This window comes from Geotrypetes seraphini, chromosome 1, assembly GCF_902459505.1.
Source record: "Geotrypetes seraphini chromosome 1, aGeoSer1.1, whole genome shotgun sequence".
Lineage (NCBI taxonomy): Eukaryota > Metazoa > Chordata > Amphibia > Gymnophiona > Dermophiidae > Geotrypetes > Geotrypetes seraphini.
Window position 1 is genome coordinate 387,512,009 of NC_047084.1, and position 13,811 is coordinate 387,525,819.

The 13,811-nt window shown below is 42.3% G+C and overlaps 1 protein-coding gene across 1 annotated transcript in view; it reads left to right on the forward strand.

Moving 5' to 3' along the window:
- Positions 1 to 12,510, forward strand: part of TRABD2A (TraB domain containing 2A) — a 349,786-nt gene extending 337,276 nt beyond the window's left edge. Inside the window, exon 7 of the mRNA XM_033916839.1 lies at positions 12,068 to 12,510. Coding sequence (XP_033772730.1) covers positions 12,068 to 12,248 — 181 coding nt within the window. The 3' untranslated portion in view covers positions 12,249 to 12,510. The remainder of the gene's footprint in view (positions 1 to 12,067) is intronic.
- The last annotated feature ends 1,301 nt before the right edge of the window (positions 12,511 to 13,811 follow it).

A 13,811-nucleotide genomic window follows, 5' to 3' on the forward strand; every position in this document is an offset into this window, starting at 1 on the left:
ATAAGAATAGCCAAACTGGGTCAGGCCCCAGTATCTTGTTTCCACAGTGGCCAATCTAAGTAACAAGTACCTGGTAGAAACCCATTAAATTTTGCACTATTTGCCACAGGCCCAATTTTATGCTGGGGAATTTATTTACTAATAATGTACATTAACATTATTAGTAATACACATTACATCTAGCCCTATATGTTATCAGGCACCAACAAATCTGTTCTGAAGCTGGGCAGGCTACTACGGAAGGCTACAACCCCTAATCATGATTGTGTGTCTAGGAGAAAGAAATTATGGGGAAACTAGACAAGAAGCTGCAATTTTTATTAAAATTATCCATAATTTTTGTAATCCTTTACAGAGTAAGGCACATAATAATATACCAACACAAATTAGCCAGAGAAAACCAATACTGATTGGGATGATTTTAGGAAATCATACTGTTCATTAGATCTGATGAAACTAGCGCCTATACAGTTTCAATTACGTCTGTTTATCTGGATAACTCATTTGCTGGATAGTGGCATCTTTCCTCCATCTGGAGGTCATATCATCGTTACTCCAATTCTTAAGGATTCTAAGGGATCTATATCCTTGGTGGCTAATTATAGGCCTATTTCGTCAATTCCATTTTCTATAAAAATTATGGAAGGTTTAGTAAACAACCAACTGTTGAATTATTTAAAACATTTTTCCATTCTGCATGGATCACAGTCAGGACTTAGACCATCATATAGCACAGAGACAGTTTTGGCATCACTAGTGGATAATTTATGTAGTCTTTTCAGTAAGGCTGTTTAGTGCTCTGGTTTTGCAGTTGGACCCGAGTAGTGTGTTCGATCTTGTGGACCATGATAAACTGTTAGAATGTCTGGATGCTATAGGCATATATGGCCAAGTTTTAAAATGGTTTGAGGGTTTTAAGCATACACATCCAGGGTGGGTGGGATGGGGGAGGGTTTTGCACTGGAATTTCATTCAGGGAATATATGGAGGGTTTGTACTTTTTCTGATTATTTGGTGGGGGGGGAATAGTTATACATTAATGTCTACAAGTTTAATGTGCATTTCATGTAAACATATGTATATTGAAATTGTTTGTTTGCACTATGGTAGTTTGGAAATTTAATAAAGAATTACCAAAAAAAAAAAATATATATATCTATTTGGCCTCTTTAGGTAACAGATTATCCCAGTTTAAAATTAAACTATTTAGTTATGCAGATGACTTCACTATTTTGATTGATTTGAGAGAAAAGGTATGTACAGGAATTAAACTGTGGTTGAGATTGTACAGATAATTGAATTCTGGATGTTAGAATTTAAATTGAAAATGAATACAGAAAAAACTAACTGCCTCTTTTACAAAGCTGCGCTAGTGGCTGCCGTGCAGAAACAGCCCCGAAGCCCTTTAAATTTCTATGGGCTTCGGGGCCGTTAGCGCAGTGTTAAAAAAGAGGCCATAAATTTTTCTTTGCGTCACCAAATTTAAATGAAGACGTTACATCTATTGTCCTAAATGATAAAATCTATAGCATACAGTCAACCATAAACATACTTGGTGTTATTTTGGATCGTACCCTTACTATGAAAAAATCAGGTTGACTCACTGGTCCGAAAGGGTTTCCATACTTTATGGAAACTAAGAACTATTAGAGCATATTTTGATATTTTTTTGGTTGTTGGTTCAATCACTGGTCCTTAGTCAGTTGGATTATTGTAATATTGTTCATCTTGCTGGTACTCAGAAGAATCTTCAGAGACTGCACATGATTCAGAATGCAGCAGTCAGATTGATTTTTAATTTGAAGAAGTATGATCATGTATGATTTCTATTGCCGATTGCACTGGCTTCCAGTTGAGGCTCAGGTTAAATTTAAGCTCAGCTGTATTTGTTATAAGGCACTAACAGGTTCAATTCCTGAATATCTTATGGAATCTTTTATCATTACAAATCCTAAACATCCTAGAAAATCTCATTCATTATTCTCATCCCCTTCTGTAAAGGGTTGTAAATATAAGACATTTCAGGATCGGTTGCTATCATTTCAAGCAGCCTCATGGACTAGGGATTTAACTCACATATTCAAAATCTCAAATTCATACCAACAATTTCAACGGGCCTTAAAGATGTATCTTTTTAAGAAATTTTTGTAAGTTAGTTTGTAAGTTAGTAAAGTTTGTAAGTTTACTAACTTAGTAATTTTTACTAACTTAGAAATTTTTGTAAGTTAGTTTGTAAGTTAGTAAAGTTTGTAAGTTAGTAAAGTTTGTAAGTTAGTAAGTTAGCTGAGTGATGTCTTGGCGGAGCCAATGTCCGCGCTCTTCAACCTCTCCCTTAGTACAGGCAGCGTCCCGTTGGACTGGAGGACGGCTAACGTCATTCCACTCCACAAGAAAGGCTCAAAGATGGAGACAGCAAACTACAGACCAGTGAGTCTAACATCGATAGAGAGCAAACTAATGGAAACTCTAATCAAACACCAATTAGATAAGATCCTGGTTGAAGAGAATCTACGGGATCCCCGACAACATGGATTTACTAAGGGGAGATCCTGCCAATCCAACCTGATCAGCTTCTTTGACTGGGTAACGGGGAAGCTGGATATTGGGGAGTCCCTGGACATCGTGTACCTGGACTTTAGCAAAGCATTCGATAGCGTACCACACCGCAGGTTACTGAGCAAGATGAGTTCTATAGGATTAGGTAACACATTGACGAAATGGGTTGGGAGCTGGCTTGGAGGTAGGCTCCAAAGGGTGGTGGTGAACGGCACCCCCTCCGAAATGACGGAGGTGATTAGTGGAGTACCACAGGGCTCAGTCTTGGGCCCAATCCTATTCAACATCTTTATAAGAGACTTGGCAGAAGGGCTTCGAGGTAAAATAACATTATTCGCCGATGACGCCAAACTGAGTAATGTAGTGGGCAAATGCACAACAGACGAAGATTCAGTGCCCGACAACATGATGCACGACCTACTCCTACTGGAGCGATGGTCTAGGACATGGCAACTCAACTTCAATGCCAAAAAATGCAAAGTTATGCACCTGGGCAGCCAGAATCCATGCAAGTCTTATACCCTTAATGGCGAGATCCTAGCAAAAACGGTAGCAGAACGAGACTTGGGGGTAATCGTCAGTGAGGACATGAAGTCTGCCAATCAAGTGGAGCAGGCTTCGTCCAAGGCAAGACAAATCATGGGCTGCATACGAAGGGGTTTCGTCAGTCGTAAGGCGGAAGTCATTATGCCATTGTATAGATCCATGGTGAGGCCCCACCTGGAATACTGTGTGCAATTCTGGAGGCCGCATTATCGCAAGGATGTGCTGAGACTGGAGTCGGTGCAAAGAATGGCCACCCGGATGGTCTCGGGACTCAAGGATCTACCATACGAAAAACGGCTTGACAAATTACAGCTATACTCGCTCGAGGAGCGCAGAGAGAGAGGGGACATGATCGAGACGTTCAAGTATCTTACGGGCCGCATCGAGGCGGAGGAAGATATCTTCTTTTTCAAGGGTCCCACGACAACAAGAGGGCATCCGTTGAAAATCAGGGGCGGGAAACTACGAGGTGACACCAGGAAATTCTTTTTCACTGAAAGAGTGGTTGATCGCTGGAATAGTCTTCCACTACAGGTGATTGAGGCCAGCAGCGTGCCTGATTTTAAGGCCAAATGGGATCGGCACATGGGATCTCTTCACAGGGCAAAGGTAGGGGAGGGACATTAAGGTGGGCAGACTAGATGGGCCGTGGGCCCTTATCTGCCGTCTATTTCTATGTTTCTATGTTAGATATAGGATGTTTATTCATTTGTACTATTAGTCTTTGTGAACCGCATAGAACTTAATGGTATTTGCGGTATACAAGTGTGTTTTATGTTACATAGAAACATAGAAAAAAGCAGCAGAAAAGGGCTATAGCCCACCAAGTCTGTCCATTCCAAGTATCCCCTCCCCTGAATTTACTCCCTTAAAGATCCCACGTGAGTATCCCATTTTCTCTTAAAATCCGTCACGCTGCTGGCCTTTATCACCTGGAGTGGGAGTCTGTTCCAATGATCCACTACTCTTTCGGTGAAGAAGTACTTTCTGGAGTCGCTATGAAACTTCCCTCCCCTGATTTTCAGCGGATGCCCTCTGGTGGTCGAGGGTCCCATGAGCCAGAAGATATCATCTTCTGACTCGATGCGTCCCATGATGTACTTATATGTTTCAATCATATCTCCCCGTTCTCTTCTTTCCTCAAGTGAGTACAGCCGCAATTTTTTAAATCTTTCTTCATACGTGAGATCCTTGAGCCCCAAGACCATCCTGGTGGCCGTTCGCTGAACCGACTCGATCCTCAGCACGTCCTTTCGGTAGTGTGGTCTCCAAAACTGAACACAGTACTCCAAGTGAGGCCTCACCATGGCTCTGTACAACGGCATCATAACTTCAGGTCTCCTGCTGACGAAACCTCTGCGGATACACCCCATTATTTGTCTTGCCCTGGAGGAAGCCTTCTCCACTTGATTGGCAACCTTCATGTCCTCACTAATGATCACCCCTAGGTCGCGTTCCGCCGTGGTCCTAACCAAGGTCTCACCATTTAGTACATAAGTTCTATGCGGGTTTCTCTTACTCAGGTGCATTATCTTGCATTTTTTAGCATTGAAGCCTAGCTGCCAAGTAGTTGACCATTGTTCCAGCAACAGTAGGTCATGTGTCATATTATCAGGTAATAAGCTTTTGCCTACTATGTTGCAAAGTTTGGCGTCGTCGGCGAACAGTGATACCCTTCCTCTAAGTCCTTGCGTCATATCTACTTCAACAGAGCTATGATTGATTCCTTTCTTTACCAGTTCAGATCCCTTCCCTATTCCTTAAGAAAAAGCAAATGAAAAACAGGAAGAAAGGCTCAAGTTGGACATCTGAAAACAAGAGTTGTGGTACTTTTTAATGGACTACCATAAAGATCAAATAACCTACCACCTGGACCCCCAAAACAACAAACACTGGAATTTAGAAGGAGCCCGAGAGCTGGTCTCAAAGGGCGGAGAGTAACACGGGGCTGGGAGGCCCGAGTGTTGCTTGTAGGCAAGGTAGGGAAGAGGGGGGGGGGGGGTTTGGTAGAGAACAACCGTTAGAAAGAAGTATATGGAAGAAGGGGAGGGGTTCGCGCCAAAAGGAGAGGCAGGGATTGGATAGTGTAGGAAAAATGGGGGCGTTTACTTAGGGTTTTAGCACGAGCCTTGGAGGACTGAGTTCATTGCAGTGTCATTGAATGTGTCAGTACAGTGTACCTCTACAGCACATGAATTTGATTACTAAAAGAAAACTTTGCCATAAAGCTTCAGATTGTAACACAAAGCAAGTTGTATATATAATACAATGTCCTTGCGGTTTGAGCTATGTGGGTTGTACAGTACGTAGCATTAAGACTAGGATAGGTGAGCACATAAGCAGGATAAATTCTGGCATACAAGAAGCCCCCCTTGTGCAACATTGGACGCAACAGCGGCATGACATCTCCACCTTGAGATTTTCAGTACTCGATATAGTCATCGCTACCAGAGGGGGTGATATACCTAAACTCCTCTGGCGTAAGGAACAGAAGTGGATCTTTGAGCTTAACACACTTCACCCTAGCGGATTAAATAATGAGATCGAGTGGGTGGCGTTTTTGTGAATTGATTCTTAGCTCAGGTTCAACAGCAGTTCTTTTCCAATAGAAGTTTTTTTCAACAGCTCTTTATTTACAATGACAGTGTTCTCTTTTTCATACATTAACCTTTTTTGACGTCATCGATTTTCTGACGTCATCACGCTCCGTTGGAGGTCACCCCTCCTCCTCACTGTAGTATAAAAGTAGTGAGGAGGTGAGCGGTCTCCGTCGTTTGGAATCTTCAAATTTTGATAAACGGTATGTGAGTGTTTTTCTCCTTTGCCCCTAGGCTGCCAAGAAGTTATTTAGTCTCTCAGCGCTTCATTTCTGAGTTTTTGTTGCGCTGTGACTGATACAATTGTTTGTTGTTACTTTCAGATCATCTCTTGGGAATACACATTTATACCAGTGTGCAGTAGTGTATTGGGTCTCCTGAAGCAGTTTATCGAAACGGGGCCACGTTGAGACCCCAGAGCCCTTACAGTTACAGTTTTGCAAGTCTGCACAGATAAGTGCCAACAAGAGATTTTCTCATATATAAGAATTTTGAACATATTTTTTGTCGATTAAGCATTTTTGTTACACAATTGAAGCTCTACCTGGTTAGAGAGTGATGTCTTTTAAAGCAAATGCAATGATTGGATGGTAAACTCTTTTACCAAGGGAAGGTATCCACCTCCCTTCAGAGTTTCACTTTTTCTGAGCTATTGTTAGACGGCATTTGCTCTCCTACCATTGGTATTTATAACTATAGTCGATATTTAAAAGCAGGCAGATTGATCTCTCCAATGGACTGCAGGGGGAGGAGTTCACGCTCCTGGCAGGATCGGGTCTGTGGGCTCTTGGTGGTTGCGGTAGGTCTCGCTGCTGCTTGTATGTAAAAGCAGTTGTTTTTCTACTGCTGCAGGTAGATTGATCTCTTAAACGGGATATAGGGGGAGGAGCTCACATGCCTGGTTGGATCGGGGCAAGGGCTCCTATTATAGGCAGCTGGTCTTGCTGCTACTTAGGTGTTAAAGCAGTTGATCTTCCTAGCGTACTGCAGGAGGTGTGGAGCTCACACTCCTGTCATGATCTGGTCTATGGGCTCTTGGTAGTTGCGGTTGGTCCCAATGCTGCTTAGGTGTAAAAGCAGTTGTTCTCCCACTGCTGCTGATATTTAAAAGCAGGTAGATTGATCTATCCAATGGAATGCTGGGGGAAGATCTTATATGTCTGGTTGGATCGTGGCAAAGGGTTCCCGGTAGTGGCGGCTGGTCCTATTGATGCTTAGGTGTAAAAACAGTTGATCTTCTTATCGGATTGTAGGGGGGGGGTGGATCTCACATTCCTGGCAGGTTCGGGTCTGTGGGTTCTTGGTGGTTGCGGATGGACCCGCTGCTGCTTAGGTGTAAAAGCAGTTGTTTTCCTAATGCTGCTGATATTTAAAAGCAGGCAGATTGATCTCTCCAACAAATTGTATGGTGAAGAGCATACACGTCTGGCTGGATTGGGACAAAAGCTCTCGATAGTGGCGGCTGGTCTTGGTGCTGCTTAGGTGTAAAAGCAGTTGATCTCCTACTTCTGATGATATTTAAAAGCAAGCATATTGATTTTTCCAACGGAATGCTGGGGGAAGAGCTTACTTGTCTGGCTGGATCAGGGCAAAGGGCTCTCGGTAGTGGTGGCTGGTCCTGTTGCTGCTTAGGTGTAAAAAACAGTTGATCTTCCTAGTGGACTGCAGGGGGAGGTGGAGCTCACACTCTTGGCTGGATCGGATCTGTGGGCTACAAAATCTACAAAATCCTGAGTGGTGTAGAACGGGTACAAGTGGATTGATTTTTCACTCTGTCAAAAATTACAAAGACGACATTCAATGAAGTTACAGGGAAATATTTTTAAAACCAATAGGAGGAAATATTTTTTCACTCAGAGAACAGTTAAGCTCTGGAACGCATTGCCAGAGGTTGTGGTAAGAGTTGATAGTGAAGCTGGTTTTAAGAAAGGTTTGGACAAGTTCCTGGAGGAAAAGTCCATAGTCTGTTATTGAGAAAGACATGGGGAAAGCCACCGCTTGCCATGAATCAGAAGCATGGAATGTTGCTACTCTTTGGGTTTTTGCCAGGTACTGGTGACCTGGATTAGCCACCATGAGAATGGGCTACAGGCTTGATGGACCATTGGTCTGATCCAGTAAGGCTATTCTTATGTTCTATTTAAACTAGCCTGTTGCTAAGAGTATATGGGCCAAATTCTGTAAAGAACTTCTAACTTTAGGCATTCACAATGTGGATGTTCATCGCCTTAGGCATCCAAATAAAGTGGATAATAAGTCAAATTAATGACTTTAACATGTATTAATTAGAACTTAGATGTCTAAACGCTGGACGTGATCCTACAAATAGACATCCACAATTTTATGGACGCCCATTGGAAAAAGCTGCGCCTAAAAAATAGGTGTAGGCTTGGCATTGGATTGGCTTTGATTCGGACATCCATTTAGAGAATCGCATGCCGCTCAGCACCCAAACGTGTCTACCTAACACCTCAAACATAGGCGTTGCAAAACCAGATATACTTTTGAGATTCTCGGAGCGGGTGGGAGCCAGAAGGCCTTGAGCATGCGGAGATGCTCAAGGCCCCACAGCAACCCAGCATAGATCAGCGGCAGGCGCAACAGGCTCTTTTGGCACCAGCATGCGTATGTCCTGTGGGTTGGTGTGTCCGGTGTCCGCTCGAGGTAAGGGTTTGGGGGTGCGAAGCCAGTTCCTGGGGTGGGAAAGAGCAGCGCCAGTGACCTCAGGATGTGGAACGAATCATCCGAGTTTTCTTTATTTTCTATGTGGAAACTCGCATTGATATATGAGCACTTTGGTTTATGAGCATGCTTCTGGAATGAATTATGCTGGCAAACCAAACTACCACTGTATATTGCATACTAAACTTCTATTTTGGGGCTAAAGAGGACTCTTATTTGAAAAAGATGTTTAATAATACATTATTCAATGTCTGTTGTTTGTTTTTTTCTTTGTCTCTCTCCTTGGACGCTGTCCGTCATTCTTTCTGTCTGTGTCTCTCCCTGGCTCTCTGTCTGTCTGTATTTTTTTCTGTCTCTGTCTCCATGGCCCCCTGCCTGCCTGTATTTCTCTGTTGCGCCATGCCTGCCTGTCTCTCCGTGGCCCCCTTCCTATGTCCATAGTGTCCCATCCTATGTCCTTAGTGCCCCTTCCTATGTCCTTAGTGCCCTCAGTGCCTCCTATACTTAGTGCCCCCAGTGCCTCCGTCCTGTGTCCATAGTACCCCCAGTGCCTCCTTCCCATGTCCTTAGTGCCCCCTTCCCATGTCCTTAGTGCCCCCCAGTGCCTCTGTCCTTAGTGCCCTTTCCTATATCCCCCTCACTGCCTTCCAGACTTTGTCCCACCCCCACCCCCCGAAGCCAGCCTGTCTGCCTGCCTCCCATCCCCCTGTGCAGTAGAACTGTTGAGCAGCATGTTTCCATCTCCCCCCGCCATTACCACCGCCGTGCTGCCGACCCCACTGACCTTCCCACCGTGAGACGACCTACAAACCTCCCGGCTCCAGCAGCATCTACAGCACTCTAAACACACTGCTTCGCGGCCTTCTACTGCCCTGATTTCTTCTGCCGCGTCTCTGTCTCTATGTCATCAGGTATGCGGCAGAGGAAATCAGGGCAGTAGAAGGCCGCGAAGCAGCGTGTTTAGAGTGCTGTGGATGCTGCTGGAGCCGGGAGGTTTGTGGCCATCTCACAGTGGGAGGGTCGGATGGGAGAGTCGGTGGGAGGATCAACGGGGGTTCGGGTACGCTGGGGAGGGGTGCGCCGGTGGGAGGGGGGGCAATGATAATGAACTGCCTTACAGTGAGTGAGGGGGGAGTCGAAGCGCACATGCGTACTCCTACCTGTCATGGACATACGGATCACAGAACACGCAGATAAGAGTGCGCATGCGCGCTTAGGGTTTTATTATTATAGATATATATATATTGCATACTAAACCTCATTTCCAAAAGTTTAAGAACATAAAAGGAAATACACTACTCACACAATAGCTATCCTTCAGAGCAAATGGACGTGTCTGATGCACAATCTTGATATCATTGTGACATCATCAATAATAGGAACCTCTGCATAAACAAAAGATCCTGTAGTTCAGTGGGTAAAGTCACTGCTTCTATCTTCCAAAGATCATGGGTTCAAATCCACACAATTCCCTTAATATCTTCACAGCTTCTTTTTGGTCTCATAAGAGAGTATGGATTGTGGACTTTGCCATTTATATTAGCATTCTGCCCTTTCCAGGGCCAAAGGGAAAATTATTTGTAGCCTAAGATGCCTATGATCTCACATCATCTCACATGGCAGGAACCTTGCCTAAAAGAAAGCACCTGTGGCTCCATGGTTAAAGGCACTGCTTCTATCTTCCAAAGGTTATGGGTTCAAATCCCAAGTATGGTAAGATACCCCAGCACATATTCCTATTTTTTTAGTGGCATTCTGCCATCTAGATGCATCTTGATGATGTCACAATGTTGTCAAGATTGTTCATCAGGCATGTCTACTAGCTCTGAACTACAGCCATTGTAAGTAGTGTATCTCCCTAACCTTTTGGAAATGAGGTTTAGAATGCATCTTATATAACGTGTATTTTTTGCTCCATAAGATGCATTTTTTCTCCCATAAAAAGTGGGTGGAAAAATGGGTATGTCTTATGGAGTGCTTACAATTTTTTTAACATCTCCCCCCCCCCCCCACCCCTCTTTTTTAAATGCCAGTGGTCCAGAGCTGTCTTGCCAGGAGCTTTCCGCGCTCCTGTTGGATGGCTGCCTCCTTTCTTGTTGGAGAGTGGCGCATAAGGTAGGCGCATTAGTTTTTCACTTCCTGCCTGGTCCCACGCTGCTCCCTTAATGGCTGCCGTCAGTTCTCACAATTATTAAACATCAAAAAAATAGAAGCCCCGTTCATCTATATGCAGATGCCTCAAGCACGCCTAAGTCACGTCCACCTAAATGAAGCCTATCTAGCGCCCAAATCACGCTCAATAGTAGATCTGCTTTTGCAAGCAGTCCTCTTACTACAAAATAGAGGATTTAGTATGCAATATATATATTTTGTTTTTTTCATCTACTTTGAGGAACATAGAGGCCAAAAGAGTAATTGGACAAGTGTTGAAGGTACATGTTTGATATTTATCCTAGAGAAATGACTGCTTATAAATCAAGAGGATATAAGCTTGGCTGTAGAACTGACATGCAGTTTACTGTCTGAGTGTCTGTGGTGCAATGGTTAAAGCTCCAGCCTTAGCACCCTGACATTGGTTTGAATCCCACTCTGCTCTCTGTGACAGAAGCAAAATTTAAAAAAAGGATTAAAAGATAAATAAAATATAATAGTGGTGTCAGCATTTTTGAGTTTTCACATTATCTGCTTTAAAAATGAAAAAAGTATACACTACCTCTCACGTGCTATGATTACAAGGTGACCATTTCAGATGCTCCATCAATGCAGGCTTGTCCCATAGTCTGACAACCCACTCTCTGAGCACTTTTGAGATGTGTGCAGGAGCAGTGTTTTTGAATCACTTTTGCTTAAAATTTAAGTACAGTCACTTCCTTTTTTGTTTCCAGCATTTCACTGCATTACAATTTTAATGAAAAACAGCATAACATCATCATTCTAATGATGTCATAATAATGAGACACGATAGCGTTATAGACATGTAGATGTCTATGTGATGCCTAAAAGGTGATTCTGTAAAGGAAATTAACTATTTAGATGCGTCGACTCGCTGAGTGGCGCTGAGCGAGATTCTCTATAGTGCATCTATGCATTATAGAATCACGCTCAGCATTTTCCTGCTGGACATCTAAATAAAGCCTAAATTTTAGACGTCCTTTACAGAATCTGTTTCTATATGTGTAAATATGTCTAATCAACATTCATTGACAATATTCCAAAGACCAGGCACTATAGCCCTCAATAACCAGGATTGGGCACCTCATTCTAGAGCTTAGGAAAAGATCCTTCAATTCAACATGATAAGTCATGTGACCCATTGCTGTGATTGTTGGGAAACCAAAATTACAGGTAAGCAATTACCATGTCAGTGAACAAGTTTAAAATTCTTGAGAAAGCATAATGGAATCTTATTAAATACCAATCCCTGAGTGAACCAAAATATAGAGTACAATCAAAAATTACAGTGTTAAAAGAATGATTTAAAACAAATAATTTTTTTGATATAACTAATCAGTACCTAGTTCCCGCAATAAAATATTCTTAAATAGAGTTTAAGTCAAAAACTGTTAATAGTATTTTGCAGGCAAAGCTGTATTGCATGGACTTAAATTTTGCTAATGCTGTGTAACTAGATGCATTATATTTTTTTCTAGAGAAACTAATGGCAAATGTTTTTCTTTGTTTTCCAGTACAACATTTCCCCCTCCACGGATCCGCATCATTAATGGTTATATAACTATAGAACCCTTACCACGAGGTCATGGGCACTCTCATCCAATTCAGACAGCAAACAATTCTTCTGTGCAGCTACTGCCCTTTTCTGTTTTACTGTTGACTTTAGCTTTCCAAACAGTAATAGCACTGCACTGAGACTGTTAGGAGAAGCAAAAATAAGAAAAGTGGAAATAGAAAGCTCTTGAAGTTGGACATTTATTATATGAAAACACCAAACACTTCAGACTTTTCCAGAATCTGGATGATTAGCAAAGTGTTGTAATTTGCCTAATGTGTCCATTGCAAGAGACAATATTTTGGAAACTCATTATTTTAATCTTCTCATGTAGAAGAAATGTTCATATTATCCCATAATGTTCTTGGGAGATGTATAATGTTGCTCTAACATAGTTGTAATCTGGGAATATAAAAATTAACTAAAATTAATTTTGTAAAAAAAAAAAAATGAATACTTTTTTCTGTGATACAACATACTTTATCCTGGAAGTTATATGTCATATAGCAAAAATATGTCACCAGTTTTCTTTCCCTTCTGAAGCAAAGGGATATTTTTTTTCAATCCATATAAATTTAAACTACGGAAATCAGGGCAGTAGAAGGCCACGAAGCAGCGTGTTTAGAGTGCTGTGGACGCTGCTGGAGCCTGGAGGTTTGTAGGTCGTCTCGCGGTGGGAGGATCAGTGGGGTCGGCAGCACGGCGGCGGTAGTGGCTGGGGGGAGATGGAAACATGCTGCTCAATGGTAGTTCAGAGTTCTGCCACATTTAAATTTACCTGTGGCAACATACAGCATGAACAGAATTTACAAGAACACAAATGACTGCAAGAATTTCTATTTTTTATGGTATAGACAGATGATAGAACAGCTTAACTACGGCACAGAAAATAATTTGTGAAATTCATACTGATGTGTCTTGCTATTATAATAGAGTAAAAACCAAGTTGACTTCTAAACTAAGGGTAAATGGGTAAAGGATCATACATTTGATATACAGTACTGTCTTTCTGAAGGTGAAATCAAAGTGGTTTGCATATACTATATGCAGGTACTTTTTCTGTCCCTAACGGGGTTCACAATATAACTATTTCTAGCTTTTACAAGGCTGTGATAGAGGTTTCTACTGCGGGCTGACAAGGTAAATGCTCTGACACTCATAGGAATTCTTTCAGCATTGGAGAATTTATCTCGCCAGCCTGTGGTAGAAACCTTTTTCGAAGCTTTATAAAAGGAGCTCTAAGTTAGACAATTCAGAATTACATTGTAGGGGGGGAGGGAGCATTTTTGAAAGAATGTCCAAGTCAGAACATCCCAAACAGTCTTCTGTCATTCTCACATGTATTTTTGATCAGGATACAACCTGTTCAAAAATGCCTGAAATGGACTTAAATGCTCTGGAGATATCCAGCATCAGCATACATTTTACAAACTAAAATATCCAAATTTTGGACAGAGGGGGGTTGGGGAATCAAGGGACACGGACATTTGTATAGCGGCATTCTTAGAAAACCAAGGGACTCAGGTTCAAATCTTACTTTCTTTGTTTCTGTAACAGAAACAGAAAAATACCTACTGTACCTAAATGCACTCCACTTCAGTAGCCTTCAGGCTTGCAGGTGTCATAAATTTAGGCACAGTATGTTTTTGGAGGGGGTCACAATTTTAAAAAAAACATTGAAATAAGATTTGAACTTGGATCCC